This window comes from Rana temporaria, chromosome 6 (assembly GCF_905171775.1).
Source record: "Rana temporaria chromosome 6, aRanTem1.1, whole genome shotgun sequence".
NCBI classification, from domain to species: domain Eukaryota; kingdom Metazoa; phylum Chordata; class Amphibia; order Anura; family Ranidae; genus Rana; species Rana temporaria.
The window spans coordinates 97,385,452-97,403,449 of NC_053494.1; the positions used below are offsets into that span (position 1 = coordinate 97,385,452).

The 17,998-nt window shown below is 42.6% G+C and overlaps 1 protein-coding gene across 1 annotated transcript in view; it reads left to right on the top strand.

The window, feature by feature from the left end:
* Positions 1-17,998, top strand: part of CARD11 (caspase recruitment domain family member 11) — a 213,658-nt gene that overhangs the window by 115,224 nt on the left and 80,436 nt on the right. Inside the window, exon 14 of the mRNA XM_040357039.1 lies at positions 6,991-7,123. Within this exon, the coding sequence (XP_040212973.1) occupies positions 6,991-7,123 (133 nt within the window). The remainder of the gene's footprint in view (positions 1-6,990; positions 7,124-17,998) is intronic.

The window sequence follows — 17,998 nt, forward strand, 5'->3', positions numbered from 1 at the left end:
CTCAACCGCGGTGGTCCGCTCCCTGATTTTCTGCATATCTTGGCGAATGAGAGACACCTTTTCCTCCAATCCCCCAAAGCGTTCCTTCAAATCATTCACAGAGGCAGTGCACTTATGTACAGCAAACAGTATTTCACTCAGGGTGGGCTGGGGGCTATCCTCCGACTGTGCATCATGCATGGCTAGCAGGGGATCAGGAACCGACTCCATCGGTTCACAGTCATCCATCCCTCCTGCAGTGTCATTATCAGGCTGCTCTGTGTGTGCTGAGCGCTGCTGATTCCCAGCATGTGTTAAGTCCCTGGGGCCTGCAAGCTTCTGTGTGTAATACAGCATGTCCCTGGCTTGCTCCTTGGCTTTAGGGGGTTTAGCAGACTTACCCCCCTGCTCCGGTCTCTTGTCTTTCTCCTGGCCTTGTGGTGTCTTAGCAGGCTGGAGCATCCAGGCGCCATCTTGGGAGTCCTGGGAGGCCGAGACCGCGGCGTCTCCGCGGTTTCCCCGGGTCATCATGCCGTTTGTCGAGCGGTACACAGGTCCGGATACGCCCCAGGGTCAGTCCACACCGTTTGGCGGCGATTTCGGGCGGTAAGTGTGGCGAGGGAAGGATCGATGTAAGGATCACCGGCGGGAGCTCCGTGCAGCACGTCTGCTCACATGCCTCGTCAGGCCACGCCCCCCATACACCATATTTAATATTTTCTTAAAGGACTTTGAATGTGATTACTCTTTGATTGCTGTTTCCTAAGTAACCCCTTATGTCCACATCTTCAATCAAATCTGTGTTATTTGTAATTAATAGATCTAGCAGAGCATTATTTCTAGTCGGGGCATACAGCAATTGACACATGAGGTTGTCCTGCAAGACATTTAAGAAACAATGAGCCTTAAATGAGTGAACAGTTCCATCTGCCCAGTCAATACCTGCATATTTGAAGTCCCCCATTAAACTAACATGCCTCATCGCTATTCCTCCTCATCCTTCAGGTTGGGGAACCTGTAGCATACACCCACTATTAATTTCCCATTTGTTTTTACCCTTTGAAGTTCCAGCCACAAGGACTCCCCCTTTCCCCATTAGCAATGTTGTCCCTCATGTTTACCAGCAAATCATTTTTGACATACAGGCACACCCCTCCCCCTGTTATAACTTCCATGTCTTTTCAATACAAGGAGTACTCATTGACAGTTGCAAGCCAGTCATGTGAGCTGTCAAAAAAGTTTCTGATTCTCATGAATTTAAAATCCTCCTCTTGTATCAGCAGCTTCAGTTGTATACATGGCTTAGTTTTACATTACACATTACATTAAAGTAACCATGCACACTGGGTTTGAACATCCACAAAGAAATGGTTTCACCCATTCAACAGCTAATCCCTATTTAAAGCCTTCTGGTGATCTCCAGTAGACTATAAAATGTGATCTAACCAGTGGTGGCTGGTTAGATCAACCACTCCCCCCTGGTCAGCCTGCATGTAGATCAGGCGGCCGGACACATGGATAGGAGTGCGGCGCCTGTGTGCCCCTAATGGATGGCCCACCACTGGATCTAAAACAATCCATCTTGACTAGTAGTTGTTCTAACATTACCCAATACAGTTTTTTTTTGCGTGCCACACATTATTTGATCATTACATGTTTGACGTGATAGTTTTAATAACTTGAGTTTGAATAAGCAGAAATATGCATGTACTGTGCTCCATTTGTAAAAGATAACTGAGCTTATTCACAACAAAGCAAAAACTTTATACTACAGTAAGCAACACCACAAATAATGTGCATACGTTAACATTTTTTGTTTTATTTCATAATTAATATGAAGTAAATCCAAAACAACCCTCAAAAAAAGAATTCCCTATGAAATAAAAATATACAAATATATTTCCCCACTGCAAATAATAACTCTGCGCTGCCTATAAGTAACTAGCAGCTAACACAGCAAACAGATGAAAACTATGAAGTCACGTGATGTGACGATACACGTCGGGATTGGAGCATTAGATCAACTAAATATACCTAAATATAACTATTTGAGGCTTATCGAGTTGTATATTAAACCCCCTTGTAAAGAGGGCTAGTGGGCTGGTGACTAGTAACGGCACATAGATAGATGGTCATGCTTTGTTGCATATATTATAAGTAGATGCAACACCACTTAAAGGCAAATGGGGATAAATATCACATCACTACCATTGAAATGGCTTTGTGTCACACTGATATAGATAGGGACTTAATTGTAAACCCTTTTTAAAGTCGCACTTGCCCGTGAAATGGACTCTCTTATAGGAACATATACATGTGCAATAATAAATGTACAAATATGTACAGTACAAATATAATAAAATATATATATATATATATATATATGTAACGAGACCCTTGCTCACTTGGTTCTACTCTCCCGACACTCCTCTGCTACTATTGGATCAGATTTCAGATCGCAACGTCTGATGGTTCGACCATCCAATGCTCCGGGATTCGAACTACAGCTATGTACCGTTCGAAATCCTTTTGTGTTAGCTCAGAACAAACACCAGGCAGGCTGTATGTAAGTTCAAACAGGAGACTCTTTTATTGGATGCTCACACACTTTTATACAGCAGTTTGAACACCCTGCCCCCAACAACCACTTTCCTATTGGTCAATTGTAAAGTACATTGTAGTTCTCAATTAGGTCCTCTTGGCCATGCAAATGAGGACTTGAAACAGGGTCAGCAGGGATTGGTCCAATAGCTTGAATAGGAGGACTGATATGTGTAATGAGACAGAAGCCCCAGGGGGCAATCACAGTACACAAACAGCCAAACACAGAACAATGCTTTTCCTCCAGACCATGGAGCCGTCTGGAGGGGGGGGGGGTAGCCTTAAGACAGGGAAGAAGACCCCCCACTGGTGTAACAGATTTCAAGTAGAAACACTTCAGCATTCCAAGGTCCATGACAATATATATATCACTGCAGAGATCTTTCTATTTGCTGCATATTCAAATGCTTGTGTGCTGTCCTGCTGAGCTGGTAAATTTCTGTCAAACACATAGCTGACTTATGAGTTGAATTTAATATTTTGGGAATATTTGGGGATAGGGGGATGGCAGGGGATTTTGTGTAATGTGAGGTAGTGGTTTTAGTGTGCTTTGTGCACTCTGTTTTGACAGTTTTGACAGTTAATTAAACAACATTTAGGACAATACAATGTGGAACTGTGAAAAAAGAAGCCCACAAACTACAATATGAAAATGTTTTGTCACCGGACAATCTGTACAAGTTTGGGGCTTTAGCTTTCCTATAGCTTTTAGATCTGCCGTGGCATCTACTTACACCATTCATCTCTTAACCCTGGATAAAACTAGAAAAGCCTTTTTTTTATGTTGCAATAAATCCAATTGTATTTAAAGGGGTTGTAAAGGTTTGTTTTTTTATTTTCTTGATAGGTTCCTTTAAGCTAGTTTATTGTTGGTTCACTTACCTTTTCCTTCGATCTCCATTCTAAATGTTTTTTTTCTCTTTGTTTTCTTTGTCTGAATTTATCACTTCCTGTTCCTACCTCAGTAAGCTGTTCTGGCTGACTAACCCCCAGCCCGAACAGCTTGGATGATGGGGGCAAGCTTACTGAGGAGAAACAGGAAGTGAGAAATTCAGACAAAGAAAACATTTTTTAAAAGGGAAATCGAAGGAAAAGGTACAATGCACTAGCTTAAAGGAACCTATTTAGAAAATAAAAAATTAACCTTTACAACCCTTTTAAAGCAAGCTAAATGTAAAAGTAAATAAATATTTTACACGTGGAAAATATGTGATGCCAGACTATGGTGTTGCTAATGCTGACCGTGAAAATCATATTGTTCCATAATACTGCATACAGCTTAACCACTTCCCGACCTCCTCATGTACATATACGTCAGCAGAATGGCACGGACAGGCACATGTACGTACCTGTACGTCCTCTGCTAGACGTGGGTGGGGGGTCCGATCGGGACCCCCCCGGTACATGCGGAGGTCGGGTCCGCTCAGGGAGCGATCCGGGATGACGGCGCGGCTATTTGTTTATAGCCGCTCCGTCGCGATCGCTCCCCGGAGCTGAAGAACGGGGAGAGCCGTGTGTAAACACGGCTTCCCCGTGCTTCACTGTGTCGGCGCATCGATCGCGTCATTCCCTTTATAGGGAAGACACGATCGATGACGTCATTCCTACAGCCACACCCCCCTACACTAGTAAACACACACAAAGTAAACCCTAACTCCTACAGCGCCCCCTGTGGTTAACTCCCAAACTGCAACTGTAATTTTCACAATAAACAATGCAATTTAAATGCATTTTTTGCTGTGAAAATGACAATTGTCCCAAAAATGTGTCAAAATTGTCCGAAGTGTCCGCCATAATGTCGCAGTCACGAAAAAAATCGCTGATCGCCGCCATTAGTAGTAAAAAAAATAAAAAAAATAAAAATGCAAAAAAACTATCCCCTATTTTGTAAACGCTATAAATTTTGCGCAAACCAACCGATAAACGATTATTGCGATTTTTTTTACCAAAAATAGGTAGAAGAATACGTATCGGCCTAAACTGAGGAAAAAAAACATTTTATATATGTTTTTGGGGGATATTTATTACAGCAAAAAGTAAAAAATATTGCATTTTTTTCAAAATTGTCGCTCTATTTTTGTTTATAGCGCAAAAAATAAAAACCGCAGAGGTGATCAAATACCACCAAAAGAAAGCTCTATTTGTGGGGAAAAAAGGACGCCAATTTTGTTTAGGAGCCACGTCGCACGACCGCGCAATTGTCTGTTAAAGCGACGCAGTCCCGAACTGTAAAAACCCCTTGGGTCTTTAGGCAGCAATATGGTCCGGGGTTTAAGTGGTTAATCACTTCAGCCCCAGAAGAATTGGGTGCTCAATGACCAGGCCATTTTTTGCGATACCAAACTGCGTCACTTTAACTGACAAATGCGCAGTCTCTAAAACGAGGCATGGAACGCAGGGGGCTCACGTCACATCCAGAAATAGAACGCACGGTGGTCCTGCATGTTGGAACAACCAGAAGTAATACGCAGTTGCATCGGGGACACCCTGTGGGCTTGATTCTTGTTATTGGGGTCACATTGCCTTTATATATTTTTAGGGCTGCAGTGGAGGAACACCCCAGATGACGTCTATTGCGTTGGGTGGACACCACTGCCGCCACAACCTATATACCCAGAGCGCTTATTATCCGTTTAAATGTACGTTTTCTAGCTTCATTAAATATTGTTCCAATTTTTACGGAATTGCGATATGTGGTCTTCCTTTCTGTTCTCCTCTTTTTGGAACATTCATGGCATTCTGTTGAGAATCACTCCTTGCTGGTTCACCCTTCTATGGAGATTTTGATTCTGTGAATATCTGGATGTCCGTGTGGTCCAAGTACTGAAGAACCGGCCACTCGCTGTTACCCAATTGCGCAAGCTTGTTTGACTCACGGAAACATATGTTCCCCTGAGTTCAAACCATCCTGAAAGCCTTCATTGCACCTGGTGGCGGCTCTTCTCACTATCAATTATTTGCACTCACTTAATGGATATCATCATGATGGATTGAAGATTCCAGTCATTGATTGATTTATTTTTACAACCTGTGTGTATAGTTATATGGTGGACTTTTATTGGTTCTTTGTATGGACTTTAAAATTACAATTATTTGCTCACTTTGTATTACCCTACAAATATTACTTTTTGTTCACATTGAACGTCTATGTTCAGTGTCACATTTTTTTTTTCTATATAGTCTGGTGGTAATTTTACATCTTACTCAGACTTACAGCGCTTCACTTTCTTATATACACATATTATAATCATATGATCAGTATCAGTTAGAATCGGCTAAACATTTCAGACAAGCAGTGAGCGTATCAAAAGACTGGCAAATGACATTTCAGGTGGATTTCTGCTTCCCTAAAGTGGACAGAATTCCCTCAGTTGACTAGATGATATTACAAAATATTTTCAGTATGAGTGTGATAGAAGCACTGAAAAAGCCAATTCAGGTCATTAGCTATCGTACTTCATGCTATATAATTGTGAAGGCATATATATGTTTTCTTTATGTACCATATATACTCGAGTATAAGCCAAGTTTTTCAGCCCTTTTGTAACGCTGAAAATACCCCCCTCGGCTTATATTCGAGTCAGTGTACCTGAAATTCTTGACAGGCTGCGGGCGTCCATTGTTTAAAAGTCGCGGTCTCCTCCTGCTCCCTTCCGTGATAGGCGTTTCCCAGCAGACACAGTTCCGCCTATCACGGACATTCTCTCATGTTCGGACTCAGTTTCCCAGCAGACACTGTGTTCAGTGCTCCGCCAATCATGGACAGCCTATTGTCCGAGGATGAAAGGACATCCATGATATGTGGAACACTGAACACAGTGTCTGCTGGGAAACTGGTTCCGAGGATGAGAGAATGTCCGTGATAGGCGGAACTGTGTCTGCTGGGAAACGCCTATCATGGAAGGGACCAGGAGGAGACCGCGACTTTTAAACAATGAATGCACCCCCGCAGCCTGTCAAGAATTTCAGGTACACTGACTCGAGAACAGTGAGGTTGCAATGGGCACAGTGAGGTTGGGCACAGTGAGGTTGCAATGGGCACAGTGAGGCGTGCAAATGGGCACAGTGAGGTTGGGCACAGTGAGGTTGCAATGGACACAGGGAGGCGTGCAAATGGGCACAGTGAGGTTGGGGACAGTGAGGCGTGCAAATGGGAACAATGAAGCTGCAAATGGGCATTGTTGACCCTCTATTCCGCTTACAGTAGCTGCTGCATTCTCACCCTAGGCTTATGTTCGAGTCAATAAGTTTTCCCAGTTTTTGGTGGTAAACTTAGGTACCTCGGCTTATACTCGGGTCAGCTTATACTCGAGTATATATACGTAATTGAAATGAATTCCATCTTATCTTACAACTGTTGGATTAATGCTTAACCTGAATGTAATAATGCTATTTCTTTTGTCTTTGCAGATGAGTTTCATGACAGATACTCATATGGTCCTCCATCTATTCATTCCTCCTCTTCTTCACACCAGTCAGAAAGCCTGGACAGCTATGACCTTGAACAAGTTAATTCTATGTTTCGAAAGTTGTCTCTAGAAAGGTATATTTACTATGCTCTCTCTATATATTGTCAATGTAAATTATATTTTTATACACATCACATTTTCAGATTGTGTTGTTTGTACAGTTGCAGTGGTTTGTCAGATCAAAGCCTGCCTATTGTAACAGAAAATAGTTCATAGTAATGAGGGGATTTTTTGAAGGGGTAATATATTAAACTAAATGTAGATATGCCTATCTGTGTGCGGTGTGTGAGTCCATCACTGTTGGCTTAGATAGTCATGTCAGATTACTAGATTATGGGAGTGCAGGCAGTTAAACAAAACTCTCAGACAGCTATTATAATAAATAAACTCATACAACTTTTGGGTTAATACATTTTTTTATTGGCCGCGGCTTTATTTATTGGTATACAATTGATAAAAAAAAAAAAATTAAAATAACTTTCTTATCCGAATTCATCAATAACTTTACTTCAATATTTCAATGAAACAACTCAGCTATTAAAGCTTGAGTTGTAATATACAATCATAAACTTAAAGGGGTTGTAAAGGAATTTTTTTTCCCCCTAAATAGCTTCCTTTACCTTAGTGCAGTCCTCCTTCACTTACCTCATCCTTCAATTTTTCTTTTAAATGTCCTTATTTCTTCTGAGAAATGCTCACTTCCTGTTCTTCTGTCTGTAACTCACCACCGTAATGCGAGGCTTTCTTCCTGGTGTGGAGAAAGCCTCTTGAGGGGGAGGGACACTCTCTACTTTGCAAATAGAGAAAGGAGCTGTGTGTTAGTGGGCGTTCTGACACTCCTGCTCGCCCCCTCCCCCCTCAAGAGGCTTTCTCCACACCAGGAAGAAAGCCTTGCATTACGGTGGTGAGTTACAGACAGAAGAACAGGAAGTGAGCATTTCTCAGAAGAAATAAGGACATTTAAAAGCAAAATTGAAGGATGAGGTAAGTGAAGGAGGACTGCACTAAGGTAAAGGAAACTAATTTAGGGATTTTTTTTCCTTTACAACCCCTTTAATAACAAATCATTCCATCAAAGGCAGGAGCCATAACCAGCCTCCTGCCTAACACACCTAGCCTGCAGCATGTTTAAGTGCTGTCTGAAAATTAAAATTTAGTATAACCAAACCTATCTCAGAAAGATGAATCCCATCCTTCCGATATATAATCCTCGGATACCACCTTCCAATTCCGTATGTCTAAAAGATGTTCCATATCCTAGCAACATAAATTTCTCTATACGTTTCTCTATTATCTATTATTTCTCTATTAACTCTTTTTCTAATGTTTTCAAAAACTGAACCTACTTCAACATTTAACCAAATTAAATGGGGGATAATCTCTTATGACTTGACACTTAGAAACCATTTATTTTAAGAAATTGCAGACATTTGTTTAAAACTCCTATAAACTGAAATTTAGTAAGATGGGAATTCTCATGCACAAATAATAATAATTTTCCTATCGGCCTTACACAAAGGAAATTAGTAAGAAGTCTAACTGGGCAAATTACGTATCATTACAAACATATACCTAAACCCAATTGGTCAGTTTTAGAACGTTGTAAGAACATTTTAACACGTTTTTCATCAACTTTTACTGCTTTAAAAAGGAGCCCAGATAATCCTTTCTTATTAGCTGGCACTAACTCTGAAATTCTCAACGCAGCAAAAAAACATAAAGAGAATGCCGCCTTGAAAAGAATAACCTCATATTTATTAAAACATATTCTTTCCGTAGCACCGCAAAGTTTTTCATTAGGTCTGGGGTTATTGGCTGTCTCCTATCTACTGTAATTTTTTTCTTTTTATAACCTTTCATTGCTTGTTTAAGGGAAAAGAAACTAAATAATGACTGAGCTCCTTTAAACTTTAGGAAAAAGGATACTCCACATAAAATTTTATTTATATGTGACCATGAATATTATTTTTCCATCAATGTAGCAAGGAAAGAAAGTGCTATTTCTTCCGTCAAGGAAGATCCTAGTAACTTATTTATATTTAAAAATGTTATTCATGAAAACCAAGCCATTTTATATCCTTACCATGTACTCGGAGCTAACAAATTTTGAATATTTTCATAAATTAGATCACTTCCCAAAGTTTTTCCAGGCATACCATGCCTATTTTGTCTGCTTTCGGGAGTAGCTAGAAAAAAATGTAATCTGAAATCGAGGAAGAGCATCTGCTACCATGTTATCTTTTCCTGGAATATATCTAGCCTTTAGCCATGATTAAGCACTGACTGCAGTGTTAAACGCGTAGGTGCTATCTCCACTGTTTTGCTGTACTTTGTAGTGTATTTGACATTTTTTTAAATAAAGACAACCTAAGGGTTTTTTGGAAGTGCGGCTGTCCATTCTTCTAGCCTTCACAATATATCTAGCCTTTAGCCAAATATTCAACTTAAGACATTTAGGGCCAAATCCACAGCCAGCGGCGGAAATTACGTTTTTCAAAACTTATGTCATTTAAGTTACGGCACCCTAAGTTGGTCTCGTAAGTGCCGTATCCACAGCGCATTTGCGCACAAAATTGCGCTTATGTAACTTAAATTCTGAGGCGTAAGGCGGGGTTATTGCAAGTGGGAAGGAAGTGGGCGTGCTTCATTGTAATGAGCTGTGACCCCATGCAAATGAAGGGCTGGCCGTACTGCGCATGCGCGCACGAATCTGCTTCTCACTGGGCATGTGCAGAACTTTGCTCGGCGCAATCAGTGAGATAGGTAAAAGGCCAAGCATACTTAGTTTGAGGATCGCCCTGTGTGTAAATAGCCCCAGTCAAACACACTTCCCTTGCAAAAGTATTTCCCTGTGTTTCCCTTCCTAGAGCAAGTTGCTTCTGCTCTGAACGTTTGTCAGTGTTTGTTGGTGAGTTGTGTGTGATAGAGAAGTTTTGGAGGAGTATTAGATAGTAGTTGTTTGTTTCTGATAAGTGTATTTTTTGTTTGATTGTTTCTGCTAAGTGTTTTTTTTTTTCTGCTTGTATTTTGGGTTTGTTTTTTTCTGCTTGTATTTTGTGTTTGTTTTTTCCTGCTTGGTTTTTGTGTTTGTTTTTTTCTGCTTGGATTTTGTGTTTGTTTTTTGTGTGTTTGTTTTTGACTTTGTAGTAGCTGTCTGCTTGTGTGTTTTGATTTTTGTTTGTTTGTTGTGTGTGATTTTTTGTTTGTTTGTCCTGTGAGTTTCTTGTTGCTGGGTGGTGTCTGTGATGGCACCCAAGCGCAGGAAGCTTAATTTTACCCATGTGGAGAAGCAAATCCTTGCCAGGTCCATCGTCCGATATTCGCGCTATTTACATGGGCCTGAGAGCCGGAACACCTCCCCGGCCCAAAGGAAGAAGATCTATCAACAAATTACAGATCAGATAAATGCGGCGGGGGGGGGAGACGAGGACCCCCGCTGGCATACAGAAAAAGATCAATGATCTGAGGAGCGTGGTCCGCAATAAGGTGGCCAAGCTCACTGCCCATAGGAGGGGCACTGGAGGAGGGGGACCATGCCCCATCCGGCTGATTGAGGAGGAATGGGCAGTGGCTCGGTGTTTCCAGCCAGAGCAGGTGGTGGGCCTGCGTGGCTTTGACTCTGATGTTCCTGTGGGGCCAGGTAAGTTTTGTTTTTTCTATCTGGTGATTAGCATGTGTGGGTGGGGGAAGGGAAGATGTGCCAAGTGTGTGGATCCTCAAACCTGTGATTGTTTGGTGTCCTCCACAGATGAGCAGGAGATTGCTGGCCCATCAGGCCAGGAGGATTCTGGGCCATCAGGCCAGGCTGCTGCACCACCCCAAGGACAGGAGGCTGCTGAGGATTCCCCAGGGGAGGGGAGTGGCCAAACCTCCCCTCATGAGGAGGATGAGGGGGAGGAGGATGAGGGGGAGGAGGATGAGGGGGAGGAAGAAGAAAACCTGCAGCTTGGCAGGGAAATCCTTCTGGCCTCTGAGCTAATGACATTTGAGGATACCCTTGAGGCTACCCCAGAGGCTACCCCAGAGGCTGGCAGCAGTCAGGCCACCATCAAGGGTAGCCCCTCCCACTCCTCCCCCAACAGGCTGCAACCCACAAGGGTCACTCTCTCCCCTCCTCCAGAGCCACAAGCCTCAGGGGCAGGCAGGATGGCGACCCAGGAGACCAGGGGGGTGTTTGAGCGTCTGCCGGCCAGTCTGCAGAAGGACAATGCCCGGCAGACCCGCAGTCTGGGTGAGATCCAAAAAAGTATCAACAAGATGGAGCACAGCCTGGGTGCAATGAGGGAATCACTTGGTGATGTGGCCACAAACTCTTTGGGGGTCATCACCTGTTTGTGGGACCTGAAGACCGCCACAACAGGCGTGGCCCAGGAGGTGACTGCCCTGACCCAGGCTGTGCAGGACAATACCCGGGCTGTGCATGACAATACCCGGGCTGGCCAGGCCAATACGGCTGCCATCACTGGCTGTCTGAACAGAATAGCAGTGGCCTTGGAGGGCAGGCCAGCAGGAGGACAGACACCAAGGGAGGCTCCTTCTTCCCCTGCTCACTCACCCCCCCATGAAGATACTCCCTCCCCTGCTCACACCCCCCCGTGAAGATCCTCCAGTTGTCCGTGCCCGTGGCCGTGCCCGTGCCCTTGGGCAGCCCAGACGGAGCACTCGCTACAGGAATTAATTAGCAGGGGTACTTTTTATTTTTTTTGTTTTATTTTTTTATGATTTAGTTTATTATACTGTACTTATGATTTGGTTTATGTGTGTGAATGATGTGTGAATGTGGGGGGGTGGCATTCCTGATAAAATAAGGGTGTCACCCTCAGTTTTGGTGGAGAAGGGATCCCCAGGACCAGGGAGAAGTGATCCCAGGTTCCTGAATGGTGTATGAATGCACAGTGACATAATTGGAGCCGTGGCGTGGCGTTACTGCTCCCAAGTACCAAAGGGGGGGGGGTACTTGGATCTAATCCAATTTGATGTGCATGTGATGTGTCTGTGCTAGGGACCACAGTGGTGTGCATTCATGCATTCTCATTGTGACATAATTAATCTGCGTTTACTAGGAATAAAAAACATTCTCATTGTGACATTATTCATGTGCGTTTACTGTGAAAAGAAACATTCTCATTGTGACATAATTAATGTGTGTTTACTGTGAAAACAAATATTATCATTGTGACATTATTCATGTGCGTTTACTGTGAAAAAATGCCTTCTGCGAGGCCATAGACCTCAGAAGCAGGCATGCCAAAGAGATCTCGGCGTGGGCGGTATACCCTCTCCTGTGCCCTCCTCCTCCTCCTCTGTGCCCTCCTCCTTCTTTGTGCCTCTAAAGTAGCGAGTGCTGCTAGGATCATGGATGGCCCGGGCATGTTGGCAGACAGTTTGAAGTCCAGCAAATAAGTGTTCTCAGCTTTTCCTCAATGCTGTTGCTTCAGCAGACCTTTACACAGCATGTGTAAAATTAGGGCTGCTTTTATAACGTGTAAATTTGCGCAGGGAAACAAACAGGTGTGCACAGGGCGTAATCTATGGCGCACACACTTAATTATGTGGATCGCCCTATCTCCCTCATTTGCATCTTTGCCTATCAAAAACAGCGGCGTGACTAGCGTAATTTGCATCCGAGGATGCGCCGGTGTAATCATTTTAGGTAGGACGGAAAATCCGGATTTTAATGCGTAACTCGTTTTGAGGATCGGGCGCAAAGATACGCGCAGAGTAAAATTAGAAATCTCGAGTTAAGTCAGCGCATCTGCTTTGTGGATTTGGCCCATAGATACCAGATATCGCAGTTAAAATGTAACCGGTGGAGATTTAGATGTTAAACTATTTATTGAAAATATCACTCCTTTATTATTCGTACTGATTATTATACAACGATTCCTGAAATATTTTCCCCAGATTTCAATTGCTACTATAATTGGAAAAAATTCTAATGCCCTGTACACACGATTGGTTCATCCGATGAAAATGGTCTGATGGATTTTTTCATCAGATATCCGATGAAGCTGACTTTCATCAGTCTTGCCTACACACCATCAGTTAAAAAAACGATTGTGTCAGAACGCGGTGACGTAAAACACAATGACATTCTGAGAAAAATGAAGTTCAATGCTTCCGAGCATGCGTCGACTTGATTCTGAGCATGCGTTGATTTTTAACCAATGGTTTTTCCCACAGACGATCGTTTTTTTTCTATAGGTTTTTTAACCATCAGATCATTTTAAAATAGGCTCTAAGTTTTTTCACCGATGGGAAAAAAACGATGGGGCCCACACACGATCGGTTCGTCTGATGAAAACGGTGAATGAGACCGTTTTCATCAGACGAACCGATCATGTGTACGCGGCATAACAATACACTATTTATTACAAAACCTGCATTTTTCCACTGAATAGGCCATTTTCCAGCGCACCAATGATTGTTCCATACAGCAGCAAAGCCTACAGAACCAGACGAACCTGTTGATAAACAGAAATCTCTGTCCAATATAAATTCATGCTGCAATATGGTTCTACCATTGCAATGCTCCTAAAATTGTATCCATACTACTATATCTTCACGCATATCAGCTGACATGCGTACTTGTGAGTAAATGCTTTTTAATCCTGCTATGGAAAAATAGCTATATTCTAACAATTTCTTCATTTCTTTCAACAAAACGTTTTTCTTCCTAAGAGACCTAATGAGAAATTCTTTTATTTTATAATTTATCCTGAGGGAGACGAAATTCCATTTTACAAGTATCAACTTTAATCCCTAAGAATTTTAAGCAAGTTGTGGGCAATACTGTTTTCTCTTTAGCCAATGGCATTCCAAAATCTTTACAGATATCAAGAAATTATTTTAGAAGGGTCATGCAATCATCAGACTGATATAACCCAGAAATAGAAAGTCATCTTGGTAATGCAAAATGTAGGATGACTTGGAAATATCTTTAATTACCCATTCTAAGAATGTAGAAAATGCTTCAAAGTACCTGCATGAAAGTGAACACCCCAAAATAATCAAAATAATGTCAAAATAATACCCTTTTTTCAAAATAAAATCCTAACAAATTAAAACTTTTCGGATGTATAGGTAATATCCTAAAAGCTGCTTTAACATCTGCCTTTGCTAGTAAGGCATTATTACCTAAATTCCAAATTAATGGTAAAACATCCTCAAATTAAGCATATTCTACTAAACTCAACTCGTTTGGTATCTGATCATTAAGAGACTTACCGTCTGGGAATGATAAATGGTGAATTACTCTAAATTTATTATGTTCTTTTTTAGGTAATATTCCCAATGGTGATATTCGAAAATGTAAAAACGGTGGGTTTTTAAAAGGATCTGCTATTCTTTTCTCACTTATTTCATTTTGAATTTTTTCTTTAACTGGTTCCTTACCGAGTCATTGTAAAATGACGTCGGCAGGAACCTTCCCTCCCTCCGGGTGGACGTCATATGACATCCCGGGTTTCCCGGCAATCTAGGTGGCTCTCAAAACTAGTGTCCCCACTTTTTCAGGGGTGTGGCCTTGATAGAAAGGGGTGGGTCATATTTAAATTAGGGGGTGCATGAGTTTAGTCAGACCTAGGGCAGCACAAAACCTAAAAACACTACTGGCTTAAAGTGGAGTTCCACCCATTTTTTTATGTTTGTCTGTGCTGCATGCTCTAATCTCATAGTGTTCAGAATGGACAATTTTTATTTAATTTGTTGCTTGTAAATACCTTTATTTTGTAGTCCTTCATTACTTCCTCCTCCTTATTTGCCTAGGCTATTTGCAAGGGTTTCTGGGATAGGCATCATGTTTCCCAATAGTCCTTGCAAACCTGACTGAAACCTATTACATTGCTTGTGCACTGAGCATGTGCGAGATATGCAAAGCTGAAATCCAGGAAGTCATACAGTCTGGCTTCATGATGCCCACACTTAAGATGGCCACGGTCTATTTCTAGATTATAAACTATTTAAATGCTGTGACAACCTAACAGAACGGACCTTAGTTTACAGACTAACTTTACTAGAATACATTAAGCTTGTGTATTACAGGGGTATTTATATTTAAAAAGTGAAATTGTGGGTGGAACTCCCCTTTAAACAACACACATTTCTAATTGCAGAATGTGGCATATAGTTGTGCAAGACTGAGGAGAGAGGGTGAGTTCTCAACAAGGAGGTGACTACTCCCCCCTGGGCCTCTTCCTTTGGCAAAATGCCACCCTCAGGCAAGAAGAAATAGGAGCATTGTTGGAGGCAATTTACAGCCCACTTTACTTTATTTAGCAGAATTATTCATGTGGAATGTATCTATATTGTTAAATAACATATATTTTTTAGCTGTTTTCTAATATCAATAAATACATTATAAACATCCACCAGTCCACTAAGATATCAGGGAGGTTACTTGTTTGTCCACATGCCTCCCTTTTAGCATATCACACTCTGCCTCTAATTGACTTCACCTTTTTATGCTTGTGATGCAGCAGCTAATGCCCTGTACACACTATCGGTCCATCCGATGAAAATGGACTGAATGATTTTTTCATCAGTTATCCGCTGAAGCTGACTGATGATCAGTCGTGCCTACACACCATTGGTTAAAAAGCAGATTGTGTCAGAACGCGGTCACGTAAGCCACGTACGACGGCACTATAAAGGGGAAGTTCAAATCCAATGGCGCCACCCTTGGGGCTGCTTTAGCTGATTTTGTGTTAGTAAAAGACGATTCGCGCTTTTCTGTCTGTTACAGCGCGATGAATGTGCTATCTCCATAACGAACGCTAGTTTTACCAGAACGAGCGCTCCCGTTCCCTAATTTAGTCTGAGCATGCGTGGATTTTTAACCGATGGACGTGCCTACAGACGATCATTTTTTTCCTATCGGTTAGTTAACCATCAGATAATTTTAAAACAAGTTCCTAGCTTCTTAACCGATGGATAAAAAAACGATGGGGCCCACACACGATCGGTTAGTTTGATGAAAACGCTCTATCAGACCGTTTTCATCAGACAAACCGATCGTGTGTATGCGGCATAAGAGATCAGCTCTCCCTCACACTACAATCGAGCTCTCAGGGTCTGCACACACAAATACTGTGATGTTTTAACACCAAGTATAGGCAGACAGCAAGGAGCTTGAACATGAGCCTGGTGTTGGGGCCTTCATGTTAAGAACTGCTATAATCTTCTTTGGATCAGGCTTCAAGCTCTCTCTGGTTAGTAGGTGTCCGAAATATGTAACTTTTGTCCCAATTTGCATTTTGTTTGGATTGAGTGTAAGATTCTTCTCACGACACCGACTGAGCAAAGCAGGAAGGTTTTTGTCATGTTCAATTTGATCCTTTCCATAGACCAGAAAATCACGAACTATTACTTCAACACCCTGTAGACCAGTGATCAATTCATGTGATTTCTTTTGAAAATTTCCTGTGCAGATGCTATGCCAAAAGTTACCCTTGTGAAGCGCCATCAACCGAAAGGGAACCTGAAAGTGGTCTAGTACAATAAATACTGTTGCTCCAACTGCTGATCTTCCTAACATGCATAAGGAACTAGGCATACCAATTTAACTTGAAGTATAACATAAAGCATACACATCATTACAAATACTACCAGCAAGTATATGTTATAAGCTGTGTATGTCTTTTCAGCACAGGTTTTAATTAAAAGATAAAAAATTATCTAGGGCAATATCATTGGAAGCCCTTAAGTCTGAGGCCCAGGTGAGATCAGGGGCGGATCCATAGTCTAGTCTCGGAAGGGGCACTGACAGAAAATAAGGTGTTACTTATGAATTTAATGTATAATGCAGTGTAATACAGTGTACAGAGGTCAGAGGTACAGAGGTCAGTAGTAGGTAGGGTGGTGTACAGAGGTCAGAAGGATGTAGGGCAGTGTGCAGTGAACAGGAGAGCACACACTAGGGGGGTTCAGGAGGGCATTCACTGGGGGGGGGGGATTGGGAGGGCATACACTGGAGGGATTCAGGAGGGAATACACTGGGGGGATCAGGAGGGCATACACTGGGGGGGGGTTTCAGGAGGGCATGCACTGGGGGGTTTCAGGAGGGCATACTCTGGGGGGGTTCAGGAGGGCATACACTGGGGGGGGGGTTTCCAGGAAAGCATACACTGGGGGGGATTCAGGAGGGCATACACTGGGGGGGATTTAGGAGAGCATACACCAGTGGGCAGTCGTAATCCTTTAATGAGTTAAATTTCTCGCTTGTCATGAAAAGAAGATCTGAATTGTCAGCTAACAGCACCTCTATGCTAAGCTGCAGTGACTCAGCAGACTCAGCATAGAGGTGCCTGCAAACAAATACACACTGTAGTGCTGGCAGCAGAGCTCACCTCCAGGAACTTTCACACGGCTTCCCTCTGCTCAGCAGCTGCACACATCTCCCTCTTCCAGACAAGCATGATCTCGGGGAAAAGGCACATCCCTCATCCCGCCCACTCAAGCAGCATAAGAGAGGCTGAAAAACTGTTGGAGGGGGTACAGGGGGCGGAGAGTGCAGTCCCGAGGTTTCTGAGCAGTAAATCATGCTTAGAATGTCTGTGAGTTGTGCCGACCGCAGCTCTGGTTACTCGGGCGCGCTCAGAGTCTTTAATATTTTTTCAGGGGGAGCAATTGCCCCGTTGCCCCCCCCTGGATCCGCCCGTGGGTAAGATAAAAGGGAATCAGTCACAACTGGGCAAGAATCTATTTATTTATCCAGTTCAAAATTATCATAATGCTCGGGCTTATCTATGATAGATTTAAATTTTGCCATTTAATTCGCTTTTGTGGCTCTGTCTGAGGATGACTGTAGGTCCTGGAGTCAAAGGTGAGGGGTCACCTAAAGTCTCACACTTGCTGCTCTGCCAATGACCTGACCTCATGCTGATTGTGCACATCATGTCTCCTGAGTGTGGATAGCAGGCTCTCATATCAGAGCCCTTTCCTGGCTAAAT